Source organism: Eremomyces bilateralis (genome assembly GCF_010015585.1).
Source record: "Eremomyces bilateralis CBS 781.70 unplaced genomic scaffold P152scaffold_3, whole genome shotgun sequence".
In the NCBI taxonomy this organism is placed as follows: domain Eukaryota; kingdom Fungi; phylum Ascomycota; class Dothideomycetes; order Eremomycetales; family Eremomycetaceae; genus Eremomyces; species Eremomyces bilateralis.
In genome coordinates, this window is record NW_022985069.1 from 1,602,859 (window position 1) to 1,630,121 (window position 27,263).

Sequence of the window (27,263 nt, forward strand, 5' to 3'; positions counted from 1 at the left end):
CCCGAACAACTTGTTCCCGAGAATCCGGACTCGTTCGGCCACGAAGATTGGCTCCTGGAATTCGTGCCCGATGAAGAATTGGTTCAATTCGTTGACGTCGTGTTGCACCGCGATTCGAAGCACCTGCAAGCCTTTAGGACTGTGCGCTTGGGAACACGGAAAACCAAACACTAACCGGTGGGAGAGCGTGGATTTCTGCGACAATGACTTCCCATAGTGGCTGAAACTGGAGCCCTATGGGTTGTAGCATTCGGTTCGGAAACTTATTGCGGGGAAATCGCCCGACCGCAAGGTGCCATTGACCTTGAGAACAGCGCTCGAGCATTCTGATAGTCTTATTTTTGGTCAAGGGCCAATGGCCATATATAAGCCCGGATGAACGGTATATATGACTTCTAACCGTGAGCAAGCGGTAAACATGGGGATATCGGGTTTATATCCATCCACCAAGGTAGGTATTTATCATGGCACTAGGCATGGATTCATTTTACTATCCAAGCAAACAACGCATCATGGGAACGTTTCCCTTGAAGACACCGGACTCTCTTTATTGAACTTGGACATGGTGGCCTTTTCGAGTCCGGTCAAACAACCTCTGTGTATCCATGGAAACAGGCGCAGGTAGGGAGCTGGCAAATAAGTTGTCGAACGAGACACTGTATGTATGACCTGCGGGTTTAATGCCCGCTTGCGGCTGATCATCAGGAATCGCCCTTCTAACCCTCTCCACTAGGTGGATTCGAGAGAAGACGAAAGCGAATTTACTTTGATGAATTTTAGCGTAAGTAGTACCTGAAGGGGGTGGTGACGTCTGGACGTTCACTTTCATTGGCTGATGCCACACTCAGGGTCTGTAACTGAGAAAGTTCTTGGGATATCAGTAGTTCATCGCGCATGTATTTCCTTTATTTTATGAGGTATCCATGGTGTCCGTTTTTATCATCGGAGTATTGGGCTCGTAGATGAGGTATAAACGCAACTCGGTGGTATCCTTAATCCTCGTAGGGCACTGATTTCGCCTACTGCAATCAAGGGTATGAAAGATATAAAATCGAACGTCCACATACTAGGAAGTTCTTACGGCTACCCTCGACGAACTGTTCCATTATGCGCTTAAACGAAAACATAGGTATGCTTTGGACGGGTTTATCCATGGCCTGACAATTTAACGGTAGCAGCTATCCTCTCCGAGGGCCTTGTCCTTGTCCCGTATGAACGCAGCCATGTTCCCAAATACCACGAATGGATGCAAGATGAAGTGAGCCAATGCCCGTTAAACCGATTTCTATAGAAGTACGTATGTGCTGATCGAGGTACAGGAGCTCCAGCAATTAACGGCCTCGGAGCCACTTACGTTGGAAGAAGAGTACAACATGCAGCGGAGCTGGAGGCTGGATAAGGACAAACTGACGTTCATCGTCTGTCTTGCGCCGGACCTTGGCATGAAAGAAATGAAGAATACCCCGGTGACCGAGTGGAGCATGCCTCCAACAATGATTGGCGATATCAACATGTTCATCTCATACGACGAAGAGGGCGACGATGTGGATACGGCCTCAGAATCTGCTCTATTGGTCGGAGAGATCGAGCTAATGATCGCGGAGAAGGCATTTCGAGGCAGAGGATATGGGAAGAGGGCCCTGGAGACATTCATACGGTATTTCATGGACACGGTTCACGAAATCGAAATGGAATTTAGGAGCACGGAAACGGATACAAAGTCTACGGAAAAGGTGACACGATTCCAATGTCTGCGAGTCAAAATCCACAAGGACAATGCACAAAGCATACGGCTGTTCCAGAGGATTGGGTTCCGACCATGGTCCGACAAACCGAATTACTTCGGTGAAATTGAACTGCGGATGGAGTGCTCGGGACTGCGGGTGCGCATGCAGGCGACCGAACTGGATGGACCGATGGCTCAACGATTAACGCCCGAGAGATATCCCATATACCTAAAGTATGCTAACGCTTGAATGCCATGGTCGTGGGTATAGTACAGGCGGGGTTTCGTTTATTAGAGCGATATTGCTAGAGTGCCCGCAAGGTCTGAAGGGAATGCACCATGTGCGTTTACAGCTTCTGATACTCCAGCTTGCCCTCCAGTTTCTTTGATTCTGCCATCTTTCGTACGGCCTTGTTGAAATCATCTTGGTTGATGGCGTCTCGGTAGTCCTTGATAGCGAACAAGCCCCTACACAAAGTAAGCATAAAATCATAAGATCAGCGAGTGGTTCACATACGCTTCGGTGACCACGTTCCGAAGATCAGCACCGTTGAAGCCATCGCTCATCTTGACGACGCTTTCAAAGTCGATCTCGCCTTCTGACTGGACGCCACTGGCATGAATCTTCAGAATCTCCAGTCGTCCAACCTCGTTTGGCAGCGGAATCTCGATTTTTCGATCCAAACGACCGGCACGTAATAAGGCCGGGTCAAGAGTATCCGGACGATTGGTCGCCATGATGATCTTGGTCTTGCCCAGGTAATCGAAGCCGTCGAGCTGGTTGAGAAGCTCCATCAACGTCCGTTGAATTTCACGATCGGCGGACGTCCCCTCGGAGAAACGCCGGCCTCCGATGGCATCGATTTCGTCCATGAAGATGATGCAAGGTTCGTGTTCTTTCGCGTATCCGAACATCTCTCGGATCAACCGTGCCGATTCACCGATGTATTTGTCGACGATGGCGGACGAGACGACTATCAATCGGTCAGCGAATGTACACCCAAGGCTTTAATGGCGAACTGTACCTTTCAGGAAATTCGTTTCCAGACCACTAGCGACCGCACGCGCCAGAAGAGTTTTGCCGGTCCCAGGGGGTCCATAAAGTAGAACGCCTTTGGGCGGTTTGATGCCAACCCTTAGGAAGAGTTCGGGGTTCTTCAGTGGGAGTTCGATCACTTCCCGGAGCTCGCGGATCTGCTCATTCAACCCTCCAATGCCACCGAAGCTGACCTGTCCCGGATCCTCCAGCGACATGTTGTAGACTAAGGGGTCGACTTCTCGAGGTAACATTCGCATTATTGTGAGGGTCGTCATATCCAACGCGACTCGTGTGCCTTGTTTGAGCTTCGCCTTGTCGACCTTCGATCTGCAACCGACAACATATCTGGGGCCGGATGAAGCCTTGACGATGACTATCATAGGAGAAGATTAGCGCTTGATACACGGGTTACTTTGTGGGCAAGGGAACCTACATCGCTCATCATCGAGCTGCTTCAGAACCTCGCCGATGATTTGTCCGACGCTCTGCAGGGCCTTGATGTTCTCCTCTGATAGATCGAAGCTTGATTGAAGGTCCCTGATCTCTAACCGCAAGGCTTTGAGCTTCGCCTCCCATTCTCTTGATTCCAGCAGTTTCGTCTTGTATTCCTCCAAGGCATGCTCTCGTTCAGGATCGGCGGAACTGCTCATGGTGACGGATGAAGCGTGGCAAAGTTGACGGAGGTAAGGCAACGGAGAAAGAAGGCAATCAAAGTGGAAGGCTGAATTCTTTAAAAGTATTAGATGCGCCAATAGCCGGAGGGCTTCTGTAACGGCGCGATATTGAACTGATGATTAGTCTGGAGACAGCTACGGAGTACAACACTTTATGATGACCAGAACACTCGTCGACGCTGTAGGCAGCTTGGTGATTACGTTGGTGGTCTGCTTCGACCGCCGTAGCGTTGACAAGGATTGTCAGCACGTGACTGCTTGGCAATAATGGATCCGACGATGCCATTGGTTGAAGAGACTATGAACTATGATTGGCTGTGAATCAACTCATTCTTGCCTCAGGCACGTAGGCAGGAACATCCCACCACCCCACCATCACCGCAGCTACACAAACAGTCAAGTGAAGCAAATGCGTCTCAACGGGTGATAACCTCGATATTGCTTCTTCTCTGGTTTCTTCTTTCATTAAACAAAAACTGCTGTCTCTCCAATCACTTGGCCTACTCCCATTTCCACCCATTCCACAGTCTTCATCCAATTCAACCGAATACAGTTCCAGTCAAGCTTTCCTGTAAGTCCCTCACCTCTCCCCGCTATCCCGATTTGTTTTCGATATCGGAGGGATGGAGCTTCTGTCCACGGCCTGCTCCGATGTTCTAGTCCGACACGCGGGATCAGTTTGAAGCAATTAGACTCTAATCCCGCCGATCATTCGACTCAAAACCCTAGCATCTTTCCCATGAAGTGATCAGCTCCAACACCTCATCCACTACCATCACTCCACCTCACTACTCCATTCTGTTCTTCCCGCTGACACCTTCCATCCCCATAGTCTCAAAATGCCTATCACCAAGATCCACGCTCGTACGGTCTACGACTCTCGGGGTAACCCCACGGTCGAGGTTGACTTGGTCACGGAGACCGGCCTTCATCGTGCCATTGTGCCTTCTGGTGCTTCCACTGGTATGAATAGACCCCGAGTGTATGACCACCGAAGCGATCGACTAAACATTTCAAGGTACCCACGAGGCATGCGAGCTCCGTGATGGTGACAAGACCAAATGGGCCGGCAAAGGTACGTGATATCGCTCATCGTCACTCTATACCAGCGCTCATTGGACGTGGGCAGGCGTGACCAAGGCTGTTGCCAATGTCAACGACAAGATCGCCCCCGAGCTCATCAAGTCTGGAATCGACATCAAAGATCAGACTGCCGTGGATAACTTCCTCATCAAACTTGATGGGACTACGAACAAGACGAATTTGGGCGCCAATGCTATCTTGGGCGTCTCCATGGCTATCTCCAAGGCTGCCGCTGCTGAGAAGGTAATTCAGCTTCCGTGGAGATCAAAACGAATGCTTACCCTTGTAGGGTGTCCCTCTGTACAGCCACATCTCCGATCTCGCCGGAACCAAGAAGCCATATGTCCTGCCTGTTCCGTTCATGAACGTTTTGAACGGCGGTTCTCATGCTGGTGGCCGTCTGGCTTTCCAGGAGTTCATGATCGTCCCCAGCGCTGCCCCGACCTTCTCCGAAGCCATGCGACAGGGTGCTGAGGTGTACCAGAAGTTGAAGAGCCTCGCCATGAAGAAGTATGGCCAGTCAGCAGGCAACGTTGGCGACGAGGGCGGTGTTGCTCCCGATATTCAAACTCCGGAGGAGGCTCTCGACCTTATCACGGCGGCGATCGAGGAGGCTGGGTACACCGGAAAGGTCCAGATTGCCATGGATGTTGCCTCGAGCGAATTCTACAAGACCGAGGAGAAGAAATATGACCTCGATTTCAAGAACCCTGACAGCGATTCCACCAAGTGGCTCACCTACGAACAGCTTGCCGACTTGTACAAGTCCTTGGCAAGCAAGTATCCCATCGTCAGCATTGAGGATCCGTTCGCGGAGGATGACTGGGAGGCATGGAGCTACTTCTTCAAGACCTCCGACTTCCAGATCGTTGGGTAGGTCTGCTTCGACATATCAACCTCTTACAGAAGCTGATGATTTATAGTGATGACTTAACTGTCACCAACCCCGAATTCATCAAGAAGGCCATCGATACCAAGGCCTGCAATGCGTTGCTTCTCAAGGTCAATCAAATCGGAACGATCACCGAAGCCATCCAGGCGGCCAAGGATGCTTTCGGTGCTGGTTGGGGAGTCATGGTTTCCCACCGATCCGGAGAGACCGAGGATGTCACCATCGCTGATATCGTCGTTGGTCTCCGAGCGGGACAAATCGTACGTATCTTTCCGTTTTCGCAGCGTAGGGCCATACTGACTGGACCTCACAGAAAACGGGTGCTCCGGCTCGCTCAGAGCGCCTCGCGAAGCTCAACCAGATCCTCCGCATCGAGGAAGAGCTGCAGAGCAACGCTGTGTACGCTGGTGCCAACTTCCGGACCGCGGTGAACATATAACTTTGACCCGGCTTTTCGGTGCACGCAGGAGCGGCGTCCAGGGATACGGGAGCGACAGGCTGTCCACCAGGCACAACGGCCTAACAAAGCTTGAATTCGATCATGTAGTAAACTTAGCATGCAAGTATTCCGTAAAAAGCAAACGAAAATTGCAGCCCCACACGACTTCTGTCAGTTCCGATATCCGTGAGTCCATCACGTTAGACACGGAGCGAGAGAGATATTCATACGCCCGTCAGGCCTCTCTGAGAGGCCCATGTGGGGAACTACCTAGTTAGACACGGAGCCTTGTGGTGTCCCAGTGCAGCATCCCTGTTCCCAGAATCCCAGCTTCACATTTCACGTGCTCATGCCAGCCATCGAATCTGATATGTATTCCCAACTTGTGCCTCCATTTCCCATACCCAACTCATTACATAATTAGATCTTTTCCGTTTCTTAGTATGTTATCGCTTTTACCTATAAATACCGTAATTCGTACTTCTTTTCACCTCAATGGCATTATAGCCACACCTAACCATGGTGTTGGGTGAACCCGGTGAACATCGAGATCCTACTTTTCAGGCGCTTGTCAGTATATCGACGCGTCAACCCATCAATATCGTAGGTCATTTAGAACACTACGAGCACTGTCCCATTACTATGGAATGGAGCGTGGTCCAACGGTCGGCTTCCCCGCTTGAAAGAATACTGCTGACCGTATCGACTCCTGCACTCCTGGGATATTGCCTCGATTCCTTTCCTGCTATAACACCATAGGCCAGCCATACTCATATACGAACTAGACATCCCTCAGATTCGTGGACGTCTAGTTCCAAGAGGATGTATCACGAAGAGTAAAAGAACCCACTTTCATGCATACTAGAACCGTTCCAGATAGTATGGAACTGCCTGAATGGCACCTTTCGAACTATCGCCGTAGGCTTCATACGATGGCCTCCAGGCTCGCATGGAAGAGTGGGATTCTTCCACTTGAGAATCAAATGCGAAAGCAGTCAATCGGGTCGCTGCTGACTGTGTGACATGCCGCTTTTGACCTGTTTACGGTCTGTATGGAGTGCTTCTATTTCGAAAACATCCCGGTATTCCATGCGTTGGTGTTGATCGTCACGTCTGATGAACGTCTGTTATAGCCTGAAACCGACTCTTCTCCGTTGTGTTCAACTTTCGTCACTCTTTCTCGCTGAAGTACGCTCGTTTGAACCAAACTATCTCTAGACGCTCGCTCAAAAACTCGGTAAAACACTTTCGTTTTTTCTCGACGCATCTATCGTTACTTTATATCTTTTTGATTCACTGACAGAACCATTATTTGACGCGCTAAACGAGGATGCGCCATTCTCCATGGATACTCATGGCCGGTGCAGCAGCGCAGTATATGGACTTCTCATTTTGCAAATGAAAATCGGGCTAACCCAACCTAGCCACCTCAGCAGAAATTGTAACTATGACGATTACCGTTGACGTGTACCCTTCATTCTGTACCGCACTGACGGCTGTGACGGATACTTCCACTGCGGTTGTACTTATCCTGAATCGGGATGCCACCACACGACTGCGACTCCGACCTCGCCTTCTCCTACGTCAGGGGAGACTACCGTCTACACTACGGCATATCTTACGGTCTGCTCTACCGGCACCTTCCCTGTGATGTACACAATTACCGAGAGTTATGCAGCTAGCCCGACGTGCCACCTGTTTTCTGCTTCGACCCACATACCACTACAGTGACTGTCTGCACTGCCTGCGGACCGACACTGACGACTCTGACGCTCACCATCCCTTGCTCGACCACGTCTGACGGGGATCCGACTAGCTGCGCGACTTCCCAACTACAACAATGTGTCCCCCAGAACCGTCCCCTTCGGACTCCAATAACGGTGGGGGCACGCGTACGACGACCACTTGTCCTAGCCCCCAGTGCTCTCAGACAACGTCCATTTGCCGTGGTCCACATTGCTCTCATACCAGGACAAATTGCATCGGCCCACATTGCACGCATATAGTGATAGCCTGCCCTGACCCCAAGTGCACTCACGAGTGCCATGGACCCCATTGCGCTACCAGAGCAGGCTTGACTTACCCTCTTAGGCCAACTTACACTGGTGCTGCTGCGGTGATGTCGATTGAATAGCAAGCTGTGGGCGTGTTTGGCGGCACTGTTGCTGGTGGGGCCGCTTTCTTACTCTACGGCTTATGATAATAATGGAGTTCATTGGGTGAGTAGCTACTATATGGCCCGGCTACAACAGATTAGCTAATAGTGTTAGATTTTTTGGGATTATGACGTTGCAACATTGCATCCATGGTAAAGCAATATGCTCCTATAACGCAGAAATTGACAGTTCAGTATGCATTAAAGATGATTCTAATATCTCAACATGCATCTTGGGCTTGCTCCCATCCAGCCAACGCAGCTCGTGGAAACCGACCATTGGCTTTGTTCATATTGACAACGCCTCCATTGTTGACATGCAGACAATGGCCCTTTACAAATGTGCCATTGTGCAGTCCATTGTCTCGATAAAGAATCGGCCTTTGATCGAACATTGTTCGCCACAGTGTAAAGACAACAAAAAGTCTATATATTTGCTCTGGTTGCCTACAGTTTCATCCGTCCCTCAAACTCACAATCATAAAAATTGACATAGGTCTGACGATCAACATTGTCGCTGGCGATATTACTTACATCCAGTCACTAACAGGAAACTCCCCGTCGCATATTCACCATGAGGGACACGCTCCGACCGTCGAACCCAGAAGGGAGCAAATCTAAGAGGTCGCGGATCCCTCCGATCCTCACTCCAGAACAACGAGAGGCGGCTAGGATTTCTGCTCGAGACGCTGGCATCGCTGCTTCCCAAGCTCGCGCTCTGGGATCCATAGATGGTCGTGCAGCTGCGACTCAAACCATCGGATTCAACAGGCCGGCAGGAAGCGCTCCCGGAACCCCTCGAACCCCCAGGACTCCGATTCAAGAACGGAGGAGGACCGGGGTCAATGCGCATCTGGGGGACAATCGAAGTCGCTACAGCAGTCGCCACGAGCCTAGTCGACACGAGCTCGAGGATTCGCGCCCCAGTTGGAATAGCAGTCACCATGAGCCCAGTCGACACGACTGCGCGGATTCGCGCTCCAGTCAGAATAGCAGTCGCCATGAGCTTAGTCGACACAACAGGATGGATTCGCGCCGGCGCCCCAACCCATTCGCGAATAGCTCAGCGGCTGTTCGAGGATTGTACGGATCACGGTCTTCGTCTCTTTCCTCCCGTCGATCAACCCAAGCTAATGATCACAGTCTCTCGCGTACCGCGTCCGGTAGTTCCAATCACTCCGCCCGCTCCGCTGCATCGGGAGTTATCAACTCCACCAAGGGTGCAATCGGCAAGGCGAAGGACTGGAAAGAGAGGCGCAAGGCTATGGAAGAGGAGAGGCGCCGCGCGAAGCTGAAGGCGAAGATTGGAAAGCCGACCCCGGTTGAGAATGTAAATGACCCATCTAACTACGTTGTTTACAACCCACCTTACAAGCACCAGGACAAGCCTATCTCCTATCCGCTTCCTCCCATCCAGACAAATGAGGACAACCCCGTCCACAAGCCTTTGGTAATTGGAGACAACAGCCGTATGACAACCATCGAAGACTTCATGTTCCTGCCCAGCATCACATACGCCCCTCCTCGCACCCCCCAGGTCGAGGATTCCATGCCAGTCGCGTTTCCGGATACATATCTTCCCAGTGCTTCCGAATTTGCGGCCGAGCGGGAACGCCTGGTGGCTCTGCAAAGGGTCCAAGATTATCAACAGCTAGCCGATTCTAGCTGCCACGCGGAGGAGCCTGTTTCACCTTTTACGACTGAGCCATACGGCCCATGTGGTTATACCAGTGGGTACGGAGGCTACCCCGGAGAGGAGGAACAGAACGAGCCTTACGAGCCTCCACGATCCAAGTGGATTTGAAAGCAAAGACATTAGAATGAGCTTGCTGAGCTCGATTGCCACCCACAGTAGTACAGAGTGAGTTCTTTGTCATACTGACCTTCTCTTAATATCTCCATATATTTCCTTTGTTCGCGAACTTGGCGTTACTTGACAATTTCGGGTCTGCTTTATATACAACTTTCATTCTCTCTATCTTATTCTGACATGCCTATGATCCTGGTTTTCCTTCAATGTGCCCACTTACTTTCCGACGTATCTAAGTTAGCTCTCATATGTTTTTCAGAAAAGTACCACTGCTATATAACGGGACACCGGATAGCATAGCTTGATCTAACGGCTTACTGGTTCGCATATCGGTAGGTGGTTGGAATACACACAAATGGCGGACAACACACTGTCGTGCTGTGCATGCACCCTACAATACCCCTATTGTGAGTACAAATGATACAGGTATTACCTCCTTCCGTTTTGATTCCACCCTGTGTCCTCTTATATTCTTAAATAAAATATATCACTTTCATTGAGACTACATAGCTTGGAAAGATCACATTTCTGCTATGTCATTCTTCAGACCTTTCTGGATGTCCCAGTCAGCTTCGATGTTCGTGTTCCGACGAGGCCTTCACCTCAGCTTCTTCGGCCCCTCGCTCCCGTCGTCCAAGAAGAAAGTGGATCTCATGGCGCCAACAGACTCCTCTCTACGAAACGGTGACTCGATCGAGATTCTATCGTATGGCGCATTCAAAAGGGGTGAGTTTCGCACCGCACCGGCGCCCGTACTCGCTTTTCTCATCGCTCGGGTATGACGACTACAACGTCTTCGAAAATACGTATAAGGGGTCTACGACTTCGTTGCTTTTCCCGTGTCGTATATTGGATGTGTGATCTGGGTAGGTGTCAGATTCGGTCGCTGGAAGCGATTGTTCCTGGCTGCGGCATTCAATTTGGAACCCGGCAAGCGATCTCCGGAGCTAGCATGATGAGCAATTGGGGCTTGTATTCCCTACCAGCTCCATGTGTGGATATAGTGCAGGACAAGTACGCTCAATAATAGCTACACACACCTATCTTTACAACTTTGACTTGGGACCCTCCTTTGCAAGCTGTTCTTTCAATATCCTCCTCAAGATTTTGCCTGACGCACTCTTCGGGATTTCCTCAACAAATCTGACGCCTCCTCGAAGCCGCTTATGTGGAGCAACTTTGCCTTCCAACCACTTGACGATCTTCTGCTCCGTGTCTTTGCTCGGTTCCACTCCCGCCGCGGGAACGACGAACGCAATGGGGAGCTCGGTGGCTTGTGAAGCATCGTATACTCCAATCACACCAGCATCTTGGATCATATCGTTCGATGTTAAGGTACCTTCGAGTTCTGCCGGCGCAACCTGGAAGCCTTTGTACTTGATGAGCTCCTTGACACGGTCGGTGATGTAGAAGTTGCCTTCGTCGTCTACGTATCCGACGTCGCCGGTTTTGAAGTAGCCATCAGCAGCGATGGCCTCGGCGGTAAGCTCCGGCTTATTGAGGTAGCCTTTGAAGATGTTTGGTCCTTTGATCCACAACTCGCCAGGAGTACCGGCAGGGACCTCCTTGGTTCCTGTCTCGTCCATGTACTTGGCGGTTTGATTCGGAAGTAGTCGACCGACGGAGCCCAATTTGCGATTCCAATCTTCCCATGGCTAAAATGAAAGTCAGACGGCACACAGAGTGATAGAAGCTTTCCAAATTTACCTGTGTATGAGTGGTCGGGCTCGTTTCGCTAAGGCCGTAACCTTGCTTGATCGGGACTTTCAGTCTCTTATAGACAGCATCGACAATATCATGGGTCAGCGGGGCAGCCCCCGAGTTGATCATTCTGATGCTGCTCAAATCGTATTTATCGACGATCGGATGCTTGCTCAGCGCCAGAACGATAGGCGGGACCATATATACGAAAGAGATCTTGTACTCCTGAACGATTTGGCAGAACCTTTCCAACTCAAACTTCTCCATCACGACCAGGGTGATCCCTGAGTACATCGACTGGTGAATCAAACAGGTGAGACCTAGCGAAACATTAGTTGGACGACTACGAACTCCCCAAACTTAGGACCGTACCATAGATATGGAAGAAAGGCAGGAAAGCAAGAATTTTGTCGCCTTGGCCATCGGGACCACCGGAAGTTTTGAGATTCCCACTCTCTCCAGCTTTGATCATCAAAATGTTCGAAACGATGTTGGTGTGGGTGAGCATAACCCCCTTCGGGTAGCCCATGGTGCCCGACGAATAAACCAAGAACGCAAGGTCCTTATCAGCCTGGATCTTCGTCTTGCGGTACCTCGTGGCGCGGCTTATGTTCCGGACACTTGTGAAGTGTTTCGTTCGTCCAGAATCTCTTGCGTCTCCCATCAGGATGACCATGTCTTCGGGTATACCGGCCTTCTTCGCGGCTGCTTTGGCATTCTCGATGAATGGAAGCTGGGTTACAAGAGCCCTCGCTCCGGAGTCCTTGAGCTGGAACGCAAGCTCATCCACGGTATAGGCTGGGTTGGCTGGGGATAGTACGCCCCCAGCCCAATGGCATCCCCACATAATGGCCGGCGTATCGATGCAATTCGGTGTATACAATGCGAGGACATCACCCTTCTCCCAGTCCCAGAGCGCTTTCAGGCCCATACCGAACTCCTTGGCCGCATCTTTGCATTGGGCATATGTATATCCTCGCTTCGTGGAAGGATCGATATACAGCACTGTGAATTACATGTAAGTCTCTGCGACTCGCAAACGTAAACCAGCCTCTGCCTACATTTGTCGTCTCCGTACGGTTTCTCTTTCCTTTCGAACAGAAACGTCCAGAGATCTGAGGTTGGGACCTCGAATGGAGGGTATGAGGATTCCACGGGCATATTGGCGGTCCTAGCTATGCGATCGATGCGTAATCAAAGCGAGAGTATTCTTGTTGAAACGGAATTCGTAACGTTCAACATTTGAATCGTGTAGAAGGAAATGTTCCCAACAGTGCTCCAATAATGTTCCAACAATGGTAGAGTCGCACCGAAGACGAAGTGATGCCTCCGAGTTTCCCCGCCGAGGCATGTTCCGTATACAGTTAGTCAACTCGAAACATAATAAATTATTAAAGGGTCTGGCGGGGTTCAGAGTTTTATCTCATATCTGCCATAGGCTGTTTAAGCTTTAAAGTTGCTTAGTCCATCACTCGTCCACTCGGGAGTCTGGAGTCGCCCGCCAGTCGGGACTTGCGCCGACTGATCCGACCCGGTCACCTCGCCAAAGGACCAATCTACCGAGGCTCTGACGCTCCGATTCAACTCCGAGACCCTTTTCCCCTGAGGTTCTCCACAACAATCGGCTTCGCGATCGGATCAAGTATGCGACTCTGGGGAAGGGACATTTTTTAATTACATGTAAATCCGGGGTATCTGCGAAGCCGTGAGCTTATGTTGGCTTGGTTGATTCTCCGCTATCTATCATTATTATATTGATCTCGCTGGCATTGCCCGCTTATCAAAACCATGGTGGAACTTGCATTATCATCCTTTGCCGAAGGCATCGCAGTGACACCCATTGGCTCTCATGAATATGAAGCGAACCTCTCAGAGGATTGGTGCATTGGTTCAGGTATAGCACTTCTGGTTATACTGGTCGATGGTGTACTGACCTCTCTGAATAGTTCCCCATGGAGGGTACGTCACATCCGTTATCCTGGCCGCCGTTTCGAAACATTTCGCCACCACCCTCGCCAAGCAAAATCAACCGCATAGCATTACTCTCCATCTCGAGTTCATGAAAAGAACACAGGCCGGCCCGGCAACGGTGGTTGTTAAAGACGCCAAGCTTGGACGACAGACCACCACCATTCACGTCACTCTATCCCAGGGCGGCAAAGAGGAAATCGTGGGTTATATTACGCAGAGCAATATCCACAAAGAAGATGGGCCATCGTTCGAAACTGGGTGGGCCATGACGCCGGATGTCGCGCCGAAACCGGCGAGCCTTCAGGCACTGAGAGACGGACACGAGGATCCCGTATGGGCCGAACAAGCCACGATGCCGTTCATCGAATTCCGAAAAGCAGCACATCAAGCCCGATTCTTCTTCCCCAAAACGAGGGTTCTCAGAAATGTTACCGATCAGTGGATTTGCTTCCGGAATGGAGAGAAGTTCACACAGGACTCCCTCGGCTACGTGTGCGACATGTTTCCTCAGATGGTGGAAACCCTACGAGCCAAGAATGATCCGTATGGACTAAAGGAGAAAGCCGCCCAAGAACAGTCGGGTGAGAAACCGATCGCCAAATTCTGGTATCCCACCGTGCTCTTGAACCTTGACGTCAAGAAGGCGTTACCAGAAGAGGGTGTAGACTGGCTGTTCTGCCGCATTCACAGCAAACAAGTCAAAAACGGGAGAATGGATTTGGACATATTAATTCTCGACGAGCAAGGAGATCTGGTTGCCTTGAGTCACCACGTTGCGCTTATCCTCGACGTATCAAGGAATTTGGTTCGACAGACGCCGAGTGCGACGAGCGCAAAGATGTGAGAGTGGAAAGTAACCTGTCCGCGATCGAGCTTTATGCAAATGTGTCTTTGTCCTCATTAAACCAATCCTTTTACAATAGACTCAAGAGATAAGAAATAGACTCTGTCGATTATATTTTAGCATTCCCACAAAAATCGCCAGACTTCTTCGAACCAGTCCGATTTCGCTCTCGCTCGAGGCGACGTTTGACGACCAGCTGATCATAGGCAAGGTTGGGCTAGGTTGGGCAAGATAGGTTCACAGCTGCAATCGTAAGGCGAAGGATACCTACAGAAATCCAAAAGTCAGTTACGGGCCTGGTGAATGGCATAGAAACTTTGCATTAAATAATTTCCCACTGATCATCCTCCAAACTCGATCCTGCGTACAGAGCAGCGCTGCGTTGGGCCCGGATTGTGTGCAGTTCAATCTTTATAACTTATCTCGCGTCCCTATCTCTGTGTTTCTTGTCATAGCCATGACGTCTACGGTCGCGGTCGTCCCTTGACGGACTCCGATCTCGTCTCGAGGAGTGGCGTTTTCGGTCCCGAGAGTCTCTTCTTCTGGACTTTGAGTCAGGTGAGGAACTTCGGTATCGTCTCGATCGATCCGGATCCTGGTTCTTCTCCGTTCTGCGATCTCGCTCCTTGCGATCGTAGTCACGATCTCGATTCCTACCATCGCCCCTGTCCTGGTCCTTGCGATCGTAGTCGCGGTCTCTGTTCCTGCCATCAGCTCGAGCCGGCTTCGGATCTCGTTCCCCTGATCGCCTGCTTCGTCTATCGGAATCGCTATATTCCTCGACATATTTGGATCGCTTTGAGGAGCGTTCTAAAGACCGAGACTCTATATTGCGACTTTCGCCCGCTTGAATCTTCTTCTGCTCTTCGATTTTCACTTTCAGCTCCTCTTCCGTAAGCTGCTCCCCGGTAACCCGATTCCTAAGTAGGACAGGTGTATAGACTTGTTCAACTTTCTTGCGTCCTTTCATAGGCTTTCCCCAGCTTCCTAATTCCACGCCAGCTGCAGCGTCTTCTTTGGCACCGATCCCTAATAACGCCGGGCGCCGTTCCATAACCCTTGGTTTTTTAGGCTGTTCACCTCGGCGCTTGCCAATCGGATCACCATCTTTCCATCCCATACCGCGTAATAACGCAGCACCAAACTCTTCGACGGGCACTGCGGCATATTCATCGAGTGTAGCCATATCCGGAGCATGATTATAGTCCCTTTGAAAAGCCTCCTCTTCCGTATCAACACCGGGCAACACCAAGGTTGATTTTGTGTTATTTCCCAATAGAGCATCCATGGCAGCCTCGTCGGCCGTCTGCACCTTTTTCGGCTCGCTCTCTTGTGATTCTCGTATCGGAACTTGAGTAGGAAGCTCGGGTTGTTCCCTGGGTGTTTGCCCAACGCTTAGGCCATACTGGAGCTTCTCAGGCTCTTCTATAATGATCTCTCCACCGTTCTGTTGCACGCCATCGGGGAGCGGACCCTTTTGCCTCTTCCGTCGGCTTTCCTCTTTCCAGTCTCTATTTCCAGGACCTCGAATAACCAGAGGACCTTTCTTTTCATCTTGTACACGATTCACGTCGATGGCCCCGCCGGCTGCTTGGTCGAAATGAGAAACGGATTGGACGACGCCTTCCGTAGTGTCATCCTCATCGTCGGAGTCGTGGAATTTAGGGCGTCCGAGTGATGGTCGCGTGGGAGGCTTTGGAGTTTGTTTGGAGGTCGAAGAAGACGTCTTCTTCGAAAGCGACAGAGAAAACTTCGGCGCCGAAGTGGCCATTATGAGTGCTAAGCTCACCGATGTATTCTTGTTGTCATACCGAGAATATCATGTTTGAACTTTGAATCTTTGATGACGTTCAAATCCGATGTGGAAAGCACCCACGTGACAATCAATACACTAGTCACGTGACAAGATTCCGCTTTCCAAGTTCCAACTAAGTTAACTTAGTTATCTGCTCCTTAGTTACTACTAACTTTGCTTAACTAATACCAGTACCTTAACTACTGCATCTGATAGTATGAGAATTAAAGTGTAGCGGAAATCTTGGACGCTATATCCTTGAAAATGTTCTATTTCCTATTTCAGGCGCGAATAAGTGCCTGGTGGCCCTCGAGAGTTGACAGGAGAATGTAGACACACGACCGAAAGAACCACATGGGGCCAACGCTGTCAAATGGGCTGAATGTTTCAAAACACTCATGTTCTAGACCCTCCAAAATGTGGTTACGAAGTAATCCGACAAAGATTTTGTCCTTCACACTGATATGCAATATGAGCTTCTATCCGTTAAACCAAAGCCGGATGTTTGGTGGGTTGGTCATGATGGTGCTGGTTGATTCTAAAATAACTCATGAGATCGACCTGTGCCCACATTACACAAGAACGGCAAATATGGCAGCTTACGGTAGGTTGGACTAATTTGTGGCAGTTTCCTGATCTAGGCGGGCATTATAGCCACATTAATGCGCCAGATCATCCTGTCTATCGTACAGACACGACATGATTCTGGAAAGCCGACAGAGCCAAAGTCTAACTAGGTACGTATTCCTTTGAAACGGGCACTTGCGCAAGTGCCAGCATTAATGCGGGAAGAGCCTGGCGACGTGGAAAGACTCGCGCTTGTGGCGCTCGGAAGCGCCCAAAGTCCATTACCATTTACCAACCCCCACTGCGAGACCGCTATTCGGAGGAAACATTGGAAGATCCAAATGCGAGTCTAAATCGGGCACGGAAATCATGTTCAAAAAGAAACCTTCCAGATTGGAAGAATACGAGTCGTTCCTGAATATATACTACTATACATGTAATATCGATTGCGTGGCAATACACGGCCCTCGAGACTGGTCCCTCGTGAAGTTGCAAGAAAAGAGTGGTACGCCAGGATCGGAGCGGGCCTGCATTTAGAATAGGGTCCAGAACCAATGATGAAAAATTCAAGGAATTACGAATGCTGGAAATAGGCGACCCTCGCAGCCTCGCTTTTGGGCCTTTGGAGTTTGGCCCCTCGGGTCTTATCGACTAGTCGATTACGACCAATGGCGCTCGCGAACATCTAAATATGAGGCGCAGGATGCTGATTGGCGAGTGTCGTAAAGTACGGGAGCCTCTTCGGCTCCCGTGGGCGCTTCCAAAGCGACTGTCGTGTCACTTGTCGCCCGGAGCAGACTCGGAACGATGACCGAGCGCGAACCGGATGACATCGATTGGGTCCGTTGGATAGGAAAAGAAATGTGACGATGTTGGTTGGTGACGTTGAAATGGAACTAAGCTGGTGTGGATTGTTACATACACCGTGACCGCCAGACGTTGTGATGTGATTTTGCTGTGATTTCATATCCAGCAGCAATTGATGGAGTATCAGCCGGTAAGGAATACAAGTACTGACTTGATGTTGAGAGTGTACATAACTAGCACTTTATTAATTACCTGCTCTAAACTGATGCATATTGTATCTGGTGAGGGCTGACGTTGGTGGAACAGGGATATCCGGCATCGATTGACGATTGTCGCCGTGCTGCCGCAAAGACCACAGTTCAGAGCGCTAAAAGCGATCCTTCAAGACCTTGGTCGGACCGCCAATGCCAAGCCTTTATGAAGGCTTTCAGTTCTCAGAATAGCGAGCGGCCAAAGTCAGAACTTTCATACTTTCATGGTCTACGATGTAGGCTCGGTTACGCAACAGGCAGACGAAGGCGCCGTGGCAATGGGTCCATTTGCAAGTTTTCAAATAGACTCTCTCGGCATTAGGCATGTTCAAGGTTGCTTGTTCTCGTCTTCATGCATCTTGGCAATGTGACTGGCTGCGTGGGTTGCATGAGCAGGGCTTCGGGCGCATCTGGCATTACAAGGAGCCCCGCCATGTATCTCGATGCTCAACCTATCACCGCTCGTACCACGCTACTTGGCGCCCGATTTAGCGCTGGGCTGCCATCAGACCTGGAGAACTGAGTATGGGTGAATGAGCGGATTGGTCAAACTGGTGATTGAGTGGGAAACATCCCACCACGATCTGCGCCATGGCTTGCGAGTTCCCTCCATTACCTCTGCTGTTCGCCAGGTCCGGATGTTAGAGATATGTACTCACAACCGTTCCATTGTGTTCTCGCCGTCCATACCCGCCATGCATCATCGTCTTTTCTCCTTGAGACGATCGCTCTAAACTGTTGGAGTCTCCCTTTCAGACCCATACGCATGCCTCGATCATCCAATCCTCGAACTCCAACCCCCGGCCACAGACGCAGCGGGATCCATTGAATGGTATCACTTGCCCGTGCGTTCCCCAGGTCCGCTCTCAATCAAAGGTGGGCGCTTGCTCAGACAAAATCCTCATATTCCCCCATCCAGTTCTTTCGACTCTATTCCTCTTCTCTCCGACAGCAGGCCTCTCTTCTCTATCCTCAACTTCTTTAGTTTTTATGTCTTCCATTCTTTGTGCTTCAGCGCTTTCCTGTGTACCGCTTGCTGGTTCTTTCTACAGCAGCATTTGACTTGGTATCTTGAAAGCTGAGGCTGGACCACAGTTTTTGGAACCGCGCAATCCTCCGTTCACTTCACACATAATTCCCGCATCTTCTCTTTGAGTGCTTCGACGACATCTCTAGCACTGGCATTCAGTGTACTCAGTTGGCCACCAACATTTCACAGACACGTCAAGAGGGGCCTGACCATCTCACGTCACTTTTGCCCCCCCGGATTGTCCTTGAGCACTTTCCTCTATTCTACTTATCTTCCTGTTTTGTCTTGAATGTCCCGAATGGCGGCCGACAATAAGAGAATCCCTACAGTGACGATTACATCACAACGATCTCGCTCGAATTCACTGAATTCGACCGCTCCGTCTCTGAAATCCCCTCGAACTGCCCGCTTCGCGGAAGCGACATCAGTCAACTCGCCTATTGAACCCTCAGAAAAGGCGCAGAATCCGTTCGCTGATCCGCCCACGAACCACTACCTTCCTCAGCCGCAACCGGCGGACATCGGCTTCGGTTATATGAACAAAAAAGTCGCTGCTCATACATCCGTCGAGATGGAGGAGACCGATCCACGGTATCTGGCTCCCACGACGCCAAGAAGTCCTCTGAAGAGCGCCTTGAAGAGCCCTGGTGCGCCTCCTCGGACGGCCCGTGAGAACCCACTGTCTCCAACTTTCCAGGAGGAGCAGATCCTTGAGAAGCAGGATGAGTTGACTGAAAAGGAACAAGAGAAAGACTTAGTAAGTTGTCCATTCAGGAAGCAAGAGAGATCCATGCTAACTGTGTAATAGAGAATCAAGTTCCGCGTCCGACTCGCGAAAATCCTTCTGCGAGGCGTCAACTTCTCATGCTCGCTCATAGTCGTCGCGATGCTTGTTGCTGTCTTCTCGATATTCCGTTCGACTCGAAATATCGCTAGCCGAAACGGGTTGCCCCCGTGGGCACCGAACACCCCCCTTTGGCCGCAAATCACCATCCTCGTCATTGCCTCCATTTCGTTGTTCTTGGCCGTAGTTGTGCTTTGGGCCAACTGCCGACATGGACATCGGAGAGCCGAAAAAGTCGCGGTGTATTATACCACCTTTGCGGTGTTTTTCTTCGTCTTCAGCATCGTCATGTGGGGAGTTGGCGCCGCCATTCTTCAGTCCAGCAAAAACGGCCAGGGCGGCAGTGATATGTGGGGTTGGGCTTGTAAGGATAACAGGAGAAAGGAGCTTTTCCAGGATGACATTAACTATGGGCTGGTCTGCCGTTTGATGGTAAGTTGGGTTGCACCCTATGATAGTGAGATCTGCTAACGATAACTCAGGACTGGGCCTTGGTCTGTGCCATTATCGAGATCGTCGTGGAGCTCTTCATCATTCTCATCTATGGCTTCGTCTTCTACCGCTTCTGGTCTAAGAGACGACTCCGAAAGTCTATGGCTCACCGCGACAAGGCGCGGAGCGATCTGTACCTGGCGCAGTTGCGGTCCCAGTCCGCCCCCAACACCCCTGGATTTCCGCTCTCTCCCCGCGACGGGGGCTGGCGTGCGCCGGCGGATCACAACAAGGAGGCGGCCATGGAAGAGGGCACTGCACAAGATGGAGTTCAGTACGCTGTTGCGTCGCCCCGCCAATTTGCCGAACCCAAGCCGTTCGCCCTTCAAGCGCCGCCATCCAAGAACACCCCGAAGGTCAAGCAAGACGGGTTCTCGCCCGTGTCGCCGATTGGCAACAGCCCCAGTCCACCACCACCGCCGGGTAGTCCGGGTATCGCGGAGAGGCACAACGACCACGTTGCTGCTGCTCCAGGGGAGCAGACGTATGATGCGGTACCCATCCCTGGCTCATATGCCGCGCCGCTATCGCCAGGCATGCCACCACAGCAGCCGCAACAGCAACCCGGGTTGGATTTTGGATTCAAGCGGTGACCGAGAGATTTGGACATCGATTGACCTTTGTTTCCGTAAATATATCAGGGTAATGTTGGGATGCGTGGGATTGGATGAAAACGGGACTTTGGGTGTTGTCGCGACGGAGTATCACTTCTTACTCTCGCTTGCATCTTTCCTTGTCATGGTGATACCTTGGGGAACGGCGTTCTTGTGAGCATGATGTATGTAACCATCCCATGCTGTTTGAGAGGGATGAAGATGGGTGTCGAGAAGAGTTAACGGTGTTCGAGAAGCTTGAAAGATAGTGGACTCATGTGTTTCTGTCTAGCCTCATAACGCCAATTACTCTTTATATAATCAGTCCTCTTGTGTTATTGCATATATCCACTGATCCATGACCTTCCCGTGTTTGTATGCGCCTCTCTTCATTATCCCTTCCAACACAAATCCCGACTTTTCTAGAACACGCCGACTTCCATCATTTCCGTCCAAAACACTTGCAAAGAGTCTGGTCAACGTGAACTCCTTTCCAGCTTCGTATTCCGACGTGACCCTAATGTTCTTTAACACCCACTCTGCAAATGCCTTCCCCACCTCGCTCATGATTCCTTTCCCCCAGTAGTCTTCCCCTAGCCAATACCCAAACTCGGCCGATCGAAAGTCGACATCCTTTCCCAGCTCGATTCCAATGCCCCCAATCACTTCGTCCGTCTTTGGGTCCGCGATCGCGAATCCACAAGGACGCTCCTTAGCTAGAAGTCCCTTGATCCACTTTTCAGCATCCGCTTCAGTATATGGCGAAGGGAAGCGATTCCGCATGTACTGCGCTACCGCAGCGGAGTTGGCAGCGCGGCTGACAGACAGGATGTCGCTGAGTTTCATGGGACGGAGAATTGTTCGCGGTGTCACGAGGATAACAGAATCGGAAGCCATGACAAGAGCTTAGAGTAATGGTCTTTCGTAGGGGTGTAAATTGACGGAAATTTGGGCCTGGGAGAACAAGATAGCAGTAGGTGGTGGTGATGTGCTGGTTTCCGTCTACAGACACTGGAGAGACCGGACGACACCGAATCTGGAATTGAATCAAAGCAAGCATCTCCGCATAAAAGATTTACAGTTCCAAACTTCGAAGTTTTTGGTAGGATATTCGGTTCGCCTTGACTCACCAAATGCGACGATTGTGAGTGAGTCATGCCATACTCAATTGTCTGATCTGGTTGAGCAATATTAGCGCAGTCACGGCTTGAAGATTATCGACTTGTCGCCGAATATCATGACTCGCATCGAGGGCGTCCTCGGAATACCCGTAGGATACTAGCAGGGTGGAGAATTATTAGAGTAATCAAGGCATGCATACGGCCGTACTATAGTACGGATGTAATAGCACCAGGTTAAGACGGCGTGGCATCTCTGCTCGACATATATTCATTGATAATGGCTGCGTACTGTCATAACGTAACAGCGGCTGGCGTCTGCATCTCTCTCTATTCCCCAACTCGGACTTGTCTTCTTGTATGGGGCTCCCAACCTGGAAAGTGGATATCAAATGCTTAGCCTATCGTTGCAGCTTCGCACCGCTCCAGTCTATCTCACCCTATCTTTGACGGTTGAAGCTGATGATTCGACGAGATGGGATGCGAAAAAGCTTCTTCTGATCATGCATGAAATGCTCCCCAGGGCCCTCACTGTGGATATTGGCCCTTGAGCGAGCATAACCCACCTCAGCACTCATATAAAACCTGCGAACCTCGAACCAACCCCAACCGACCCACCGCGTAGAATATCTTTATGCGCCCAAGCAATCGTCCAGTTTCACCTGGTACGGGCATGATTCGCTATGGTGATGGTTCGACAGTAATATTTCGGTTCGCCAGTACCATGGGACATCAGGAATCGGCGCTGATGTATTGGACTATAAAACCGTGAGACTTTAACCCAAGGCGATATAAGGGATTCGGGATGCGTACCATTGTTTCCCCTTATGAATGCATCGCCATAGGTTCGATGCACCTTGCCATTGACGTACTCCTTCGTCTGCTCAAGCGCAATGTTCATGTATCCATCGACAGATTGCAGTTCGCCCTTGTAGACAACTCCCGAGTTGAGTTTGACCGTGACAGGAGTTCCGATGATTTCGCTCAGGAAGCCTGAGGGGTCCCGGCCTTCGGAACCGCCGTTCTCCATTGTGTTGGTGTTTTCGAGGGGATGAAGATACTATTAAGCTGCTGCGGTCTTTGGCACGCAAGCGACAGCGGACTGGTAGTAAGCTTGACGTTTGAACTGGCCTGGGAGATGGATTATTCACAGCCAGGATCGTGATCGCGTTCAAATACCTAGGTCAAGGTGGGTGTGATTTGAGGGTTGGATCTACGGATTTATCACGTGATATATTGGGAAGGGTCCAATACTGTATTCGGCCTTACAGCCTTACGGCCTTACACGTGACACCCCGCACTTGCACTGGCATGCCACAGCCACTTGCCAGTAATCCCTCGATGATCGCAACTCGTAAGACCTCGACATTGGTTCCCAAACTTTTTAGACTCTCCGCTACCTCGCAACCCTCCTATGATTCCCAGCATGGAATCAGACGTGCTGGAATCGCCCACCAGCAATACTATGCTCAAAAAGTCTCGATTCGCCAAACCTGCGTGGGCAGCGGCGCGTTCCACTTCGAAAGACACCGGAACAGAGGATGGCCTTTTCTCGCGGTCGACGCGAGCTTACGAGGAAATACTCGCCGAAGAAGAGGAGATCAAAAGGGCAAAAGAGGAGCGAAAGCAGAGGAGACGCCACCGTGACAGCCCCTCGCGCGACAGCCCGAAGCGTCGTCGCCTAAGCCGCGAGGACGATGACTCCTCTGCACCTGTTGAAGCGCAAAGATCCCCGGCAGACAAAAGGTGAGCACAATTCCTCAAGAATGGTGGGACATACGTTAAGCTGACAAGGTACGCTTTAGTCTTGATCGTGAAACCGAGCGCTCACACTCTACTAGGACGGCTGATTATGGAACCATTCACATCGATTCCATTACCTCCGCTGATAAACGGTTTTCGGCACCAGGAACAACGGGCGAGGAATCTCGAAGGGATGCTGCAATAGAACGGAAAATCAGGAGCACGGTAAATACGGACGACGAGGACGACGAGTCGGATGAGGACCTACAACTGCTCATTGAAGCGGCTCGTCAACAGCGACTGTCAAAGGAGCAGGCGAACTCTCTACCAGCAGTGCCTCCGCCCACTGTCACGAGCAAGGCGTCATCGGATGATAAAGTTGGTGGTGCGAGCACTACCGCTTTGGACGGCCGGCCCAACTATATCGTCGAAATTCTCATTACATCAAAGCTGCCTGGGACACAGCCCGTTGTCATCACTAGAAAGCTTTCTCAGCGCCTCAAAGAAGTACACGCGGCATATTGCGATGCCATGGGGTTCACCCCCGAAATGTTCCGCCGAGTGTTCCTCACATGGCGCAACCAGAAGATATGGGGCTTTCAAACGTGCGAGGCGCTGGGCTTGGACCTACCCCCTATCGACGCCGACTCTATGGATGAAACGGGGGTGGGAACCGTACAGATCTCGATGGAGATGGTCACCCCGGAGATTTTCGAGGCCAACAAACAAGCCGCCGAACTCAGCTTCCTGCAGGAACCCACGGAGAGGAGCAGGGAAACGCGGAGTAGCGAGCCGGTTGAAGCGGAGCAAGCGGACTCATCGAAAATCAGGGTCATCCTAAGAGCGAAGGATTACGGAGAATTGAAGATTGCTGTGAAACCGGCAGGTGGCTACTACAATATCCCCAGGCCGTTGCTAATTGTTTGACAGGACACAACGATTCTCTCCATGATCCACGCGTACCGCAAAAGGTGCAACGTCCAGTCCGAGAAGGCGGTTAAATTGATGTTCGATGGCGAGGAGCTAGGCGAGGATCAATCAGTCGCCGATTCAGACATCGGTGACATGGAACTCATTGAAGTCCATGTCAAGTAGCCCTTCCGATGCGCCACAATTCGAATTATCATCCAATCTTCAACAAAGGGCGATAAGGCCGTCTGTTGCTGGTCTGACCAAGGCTCCCGCAGCCCTAGGTCCATAATCTCATGGAAAATCCCAAAGGGATCGAATCTCCGACTCATTCCTTCGAAGCTGACTACTTCCTGGTTAGCGAGATAGTATGGCTTCAACATCCAAAGATGTCGCTAAAAGGTATCATGGCCCCCAATCGATCCGATTTCCATCACCCTAAGAGCTTTTACCAGTGTTGCACTGAACTAACCAAGATTATGTTAGGCGGCGTACGTAGTATCCTTACACATGCGGTCTCCGGTTTGCTGTGTCGGACTGCGGGAAAGAGTTCTCATACGTAAATTGGACGGAGGGTCCAGGGAGATGTTGAGGCAGGTTGAAATCAATGTAACACTCACCTCCCTCGTGGAGAATGGACATCAGCACGATAACGGTAAGACCAGCGTTGAATATCAAGTATACGACAATGTTATGACTTTCATGTGGCCTGTCGACGTCGATATTCCGTTCAGCGTCTCGTTCTTTGTTCCGTTTCGTTTCGTTTCGTTTCTCATACCCGCCGATGGTTCTCGGTCATTCAACGTGGCGTCAAGTTCGTGCAGCGATGCTTCAGTCGATTAAACACTCAACTACAAGGGTGGAAGGCAGTGCGTTGTAATGCTTATACTGTAACTGATTGAAGATAATTATCTACCGTCGCTACTCCTAAGAATTGACAAACCCCGATTAATCATCGCCCTCGTCATCCTGCGAGCCAGGCATACTGCCTCCAAAAATAAGTACTTTGCTGCATTCCAAGGAAAGGTACGAGATGCGCCGAATCCATCCACACTCTTGCTCTCCACCCTAGGCCGCCGAGGATGCCCGTTGGTTATCTTGCCAGTCCATGAAACGCCCTACATCCATAGCGATGGTGCGTGGTATGAGCGCATTCTGTAGCACCCTAGGCACATGGCCTTTCGCGTCACTGGCCGTCGCCATGTCCCATCCGATGTCACCCCTCTTGTTCCAAAACACCCTTTCTACGCTCACGTACTCGCCACGGACTATCGGCTTTCTCAGTTCCGGTATCGGAGCGTCGGTCCGATGCCTACTACTCGAATACATCGAAGTCGCAATAGGTGGCCCCCCCGTCAAGTCCACAGGCACTTGTACGAGTAGCAACGACGACGTTCCAGGGCTGGAGTTGTTCTTCATGCGGGCAGTGACCACCAACTCACTGAAATACCGGTATTTCAGAGGAAAAGGCAGTTTGTAAGCCGATTCGTAAACTAGACCGGACGAGATATGATCAACATTGCATCGCGCTTCCCGAAGGGGCCGTCGGGGACTTACCACATAACCCAACTTCCCCCCATCGAATCTCCGGGTTTCTGGAGCCTCCCCAGGAGGCCAACGCCGGGATTTGATCACTCCAGTCCGCCACCTTCACCACATCGATGACATCGGAAATATATTCCTTCTCCTGCTCCGAATGCGACTGCCACCAGCCCTGCTCAAACTCCTCCCACGTCGCCGTCCCCCGCTCCTCCCGCGGGACATGGACGCTCCGCCGCGCAAACCAAGTCTCGACCTTCCGTGGCACCCGCGGCGCCAGTTCGTGCGGATAGATGTCCCGCACCCAGATCTCCACCGGCGAGGTGGCGGGAGGCGACGCCCACGGGACCCCGAGGGGTACGAAGGTGTCGTTGATGGAGCGCCCGAGTAATTCCGCGGAAGAGAGGATGGAGAGGATGAATTGGACCAGGTCGGGGAGGGAGGTGGCTGAGGCGGCCTGCTGCGGCTGGAGGGAGGGGTGGGCGGGGAGGTCCTTCGCGGTGAGGGGTTTAAGATGCAGGACTGACGGATCTAATAGTTCGTCAAGGGACTTGGTTGATGCGCTCATCGCGAGTGTTGTTTTGAAGCTCGACTGAATTTAATGACTTTTGGGATTGATTCCTAGCGGTAGCGCAAAGCAGTAAAACCTGCGAGGTTAAAACCCTCAGCGACATGCACCAATAATCGGTGGCAGCTATCGGTGAATTGTGCAACGATATTCAATGCTTCAGAAGAAGTTATCTATATCTACGCGGATTTGTAGTGACGGGCTGGAAGAAGGATACGAAATGTGAGACAAGTGAACTGAGTCGTCAGTATCGTACCTCCCTTACTTAGAAAGCGCCCACTAACCCCCGATGTACGTGAAGATAATGCATGCTATGCACAGCCGGAGATTATCATGTGCTTCGTAGGTGGCGTATTCGTAACACTAAATAGCTGATTAAAGACAATGGGCTTTAGCAGTATCCGTATACGTAAACGTAATCATGGCTTCACACTCGATTTATCATGCTTAGTGGCGGTGCTGACGATTTTTCGGTTACCGTGAAATATACCTTGAATGAATGGGTATTTCATGGCATTTGTCTCTATTCTATGGGCTGGAGAGCGGCTTCGGGAGTCTAGACCAGCAATTCTCCGGGTGGATCGGTGAACGTTCAAAAGGACTAGTCATGAATCAATCCATCTCCTCTGTTGATTGTGCCGGTGTAATGATTCTAAACGCAAAGTCCCGTCGG

General features: G+C 50.9%; 13 protein-coding genes across 13 annotated transcripts; 6 read left to right on the forward strand and 7 right to left on the reverse strand.

Annotated features, from left to right (window-relative positions):
• Positions 1–1,107: 1,107 nt before the first annotated feature.
• P152DRAFT_471257 (uncharacterized protein) lies at positions 1,108–1,976 on the forward strand (the record flags this gene model as incomplete). Its single annotated transcript, XM_033681042.1, has 3 exons — positions 1,108–1,129; positions 1,179–1,258; positions 1,320–1,976. The coding sequence occupies 3 exons, from the start codon at positions 1,108–1,110 to the stop codon at positions 1,974–1,976; spliced, it is 759 nt and encodes a 252-aa protein (XP_033537507.1).
• A 97-nt stretch (positions 1,977–2,073) lies between these two features.
• Positions 2,074–3,415, reverse strand: P152DRAFT_446881 (26S proteasome subunit P45; the record flags this gene model as incomplete). The annotated part of the gene is made up of 4 exons (XM_033677951.1): positions 2,074–2,194; positions 2,244–2,700; positions 2,752–3,138; positions 3,199–3,415. 4 exons carry the CDS (start codon positions 3,413–3,415, stop codon positions 2,074–2,076), a joined length of 1,182 nt encoding a protein of 393 aa, XP_033537508.1.
• Positions 3,416–4,271: 856 nt separating this feature from the next.
• Positions 4,272–6,246, forward strand: P152DRAFT_455598 (enolase). The gene is made up of 6 exons (XM_033678820.1): positions 4,272–4,402; positions 4,458–4,514; positions 4,569–4,765; positions 4,812–5,395; positions 5,446–5,674; positions 5,728–6,246. Exons 1-6 carry the CDS (start codon positions 4,279–4,281, stop codon positions 5,851–5,853), a joined length of 1,317 nt encoding a protein of 438 aa, XP_033537509.1. The 5' UTR covers positions 4,272–4,278; the 3' UTR covers positions 5,854–6,246.
• A 2,336-nt stretch (positions 6,247–8,582) lies between these two features.
• Positions 8,583–9,812, forward strand: P152DRAFT_471260 (uncharacterized protein; the record flags this gene model as incomplete). Its single annotated transcript, XM_033681043.1, has 2 exons — positions 8,583–9,091; positions 9,152–9,812. 2 exons carry the CDS (start codon positions 8,583–8,585, stop codon positions 9,810–9,812), a joined length of 1,170 nt encoding a protein of 389 aa, XP_033537510.1.
• A 971-nt stretch (positions 9,813–10,783) lies between these two features.
• On the reverse strand, positions 10,784–12,899 carry P152DRAFT_455600 (acetyl-CoA synthetase-like protein). Its single transcript, XM_033678821.1, has 4 exons — positions 12,581–12,899; positions 11,892–12,524; positions 11,526–11,839; positions 10,784–11,473 (listed from the first exon to the last, which is right to left on the reverse strand). The coding sequence occupies exons 1-4, from the start codon at positions 12,678–12,680 to the stop codon at positions 10,865–10,867; spliced, it is 1,656 nt and encodes a 551-aa protein (XP_033537511.1). The 5' UTR covers positions 12,681–12,899; the 3' UTR covers positions 10,784–10,864.
• A 408-nt stretch (positions 12,900–13,307) lies between these two features.
• P152DRAFT_390013 (uncharacterized protein) lies at positions 13,308–14,334 on the forward strand (the record flags this gene model as incomplete). The annotated part of the gene is made up of 2 exons (XM_033676018.1): positions 13,308–13,413; positions 13,466–14,334. The coding sequence occupies 2 exons, from the start codon at positions 13,308–13,310 to the stop codon at positions 14,332–14,334; spliced, it is 975 nt and encodes a 324-aa protein (XP_033537512.1).
• Positions 14,335–14,752: 418 nt separating this feature from the next.
• On the reverse strand, positions 14,753–16,105 carry P152DRAFT_390129 (uncharacterized protein; the record flags this gene model as incomplete). Its single annotated transcript, XM_033676026.1, has 2 exons — positions 14,753–14,870; positions 15,159–16,105. The coding sequence occupies 2 exons, from the start codon at positions 16,103–16,105 to the stop codon at positions 14,753–14,755; spliced, it is 1,065 nt and encodes a 354-aa protein (XP_033537513.1).
• Positions 16,106–17,307: 1,202 nt separating this feature from the next.
• Positions 17,308–18,033, reverse strand: P152DRAFT_200626 (uncharacterized protein). Its single transcript, XM_033674333.1, has 2 exons — positions 17,797–18,033; positions 17,308–17,736 (listed from the first exon to the last, which is right to left on the reverse strand). The coding sequence occupies exons 1-2, from the start codon at positions 17,820–17,822 to the stop codon at positions 17,382–17,384; spliced, it is 381 nt and encodes a 126-aa protein (XP_033537514.1). The 5' UTR covers positions 17,823–18,033; the 3' UTR covers positions 17,308–17,381.
• Positions 18,034–18,781: 748 nt separating this feature from the next.
• P152DRAFT_200639 (uncharacterized protein) lies at positions 18,782–20,874 on the forward strand. Its single transcript, XM_033674334.1, has 3 exons — positions 18,782–19,541; positions 19,593–20,060; positions 20,111–20,874. Exons 1-3 carry the CDS (start codon positions 19,074–19,076, stop codon positions 20,711–20,713), a joined length of 1,539 nt encoding a protein of 512 aa, XP_033537515.1. The 5' UTR covers positions 18,782–19,073; the 3' UTR covers positions 20,714–20,874.
• P152DRAFT_455607 (acetyltransferase) lies at positions 20,721–21,839 on the reverse strand. The gene has a single exon (XM_033678822.1). It carries the CDS (start codon positions 21,608–21,610, stop codon positions 21,035–21,037), a length of 576 nt encoding a protein of 191 aa, XP_033537516.1. The 5' UTR covers positions 21,611–21,839; the 3' UTR covers positions 20,721–21,034.
• Positions 21,840–22,563: 724 nt separating this feature from the next.
• On the reverse strand, positions 22,564–22,861 carry P152DRAFT_471266 (U6 snRNA-associated Sm-like protein LSm6; the record flags this gene model as incomplete). Its single annotated transcript, XM_033681044.1, has 2 exons — positions 22,564–22,589; positions 22,645–22,861. 2 exons carry the CDS (start codon positions 22,859–22,861, stop codon positions 22,564–22,566), a joined length of 243 nt encoding a protein of 80 aa, XP_033537517.1.
• A 315-nt stretch (positions 22,862–23,176) lies between these two features.
• Positions 23,177–25,021, forward strand: P152DRAFT_511954 (uncharacterized protein). Its single transcript, XM_033682730.1, has 3 exons — positions 23,177–23,577; positions 23,637–24,456; positions 24,505–25,021. Exons 1-3 carry the CDS (start codon positions 23,246–23,248, stop codon positions 24,667–24,669), a joined length of 1,317 nt encoding a protein of 438 aa, XP_033537518.1. The 5' UTR covers positions 23,177–23,245; the 3' UTR covers positions 24,670–25,021.
• A 416-nt stretch (positions 25,022–25,437) lies between these two features.
• On the reverse strand, positions 25,438–26,846 carry P152DRAFT_200702 (uncharacterized protein). The gene is made up of 2 exons (XM_033674336.1): positions 26,041–26,846; positions 25,438–25,976 (listed from the first exon to the last, which is right to left on the reverse strand). The coding sequence occupies exons 1-2, from the start codon at positions 26,588–26,590 to the stop codon at positions 25,552–25,554; spliced, it is 975 nt and encodes a 324-aa protein (XP_033537519.1). The 5' UTR covers positions 26,591–26,846; the 3' UTR covers positions 25,438–25,551.
• Positions 26,847–27,263: the final 417 nt, after the last annotated feature.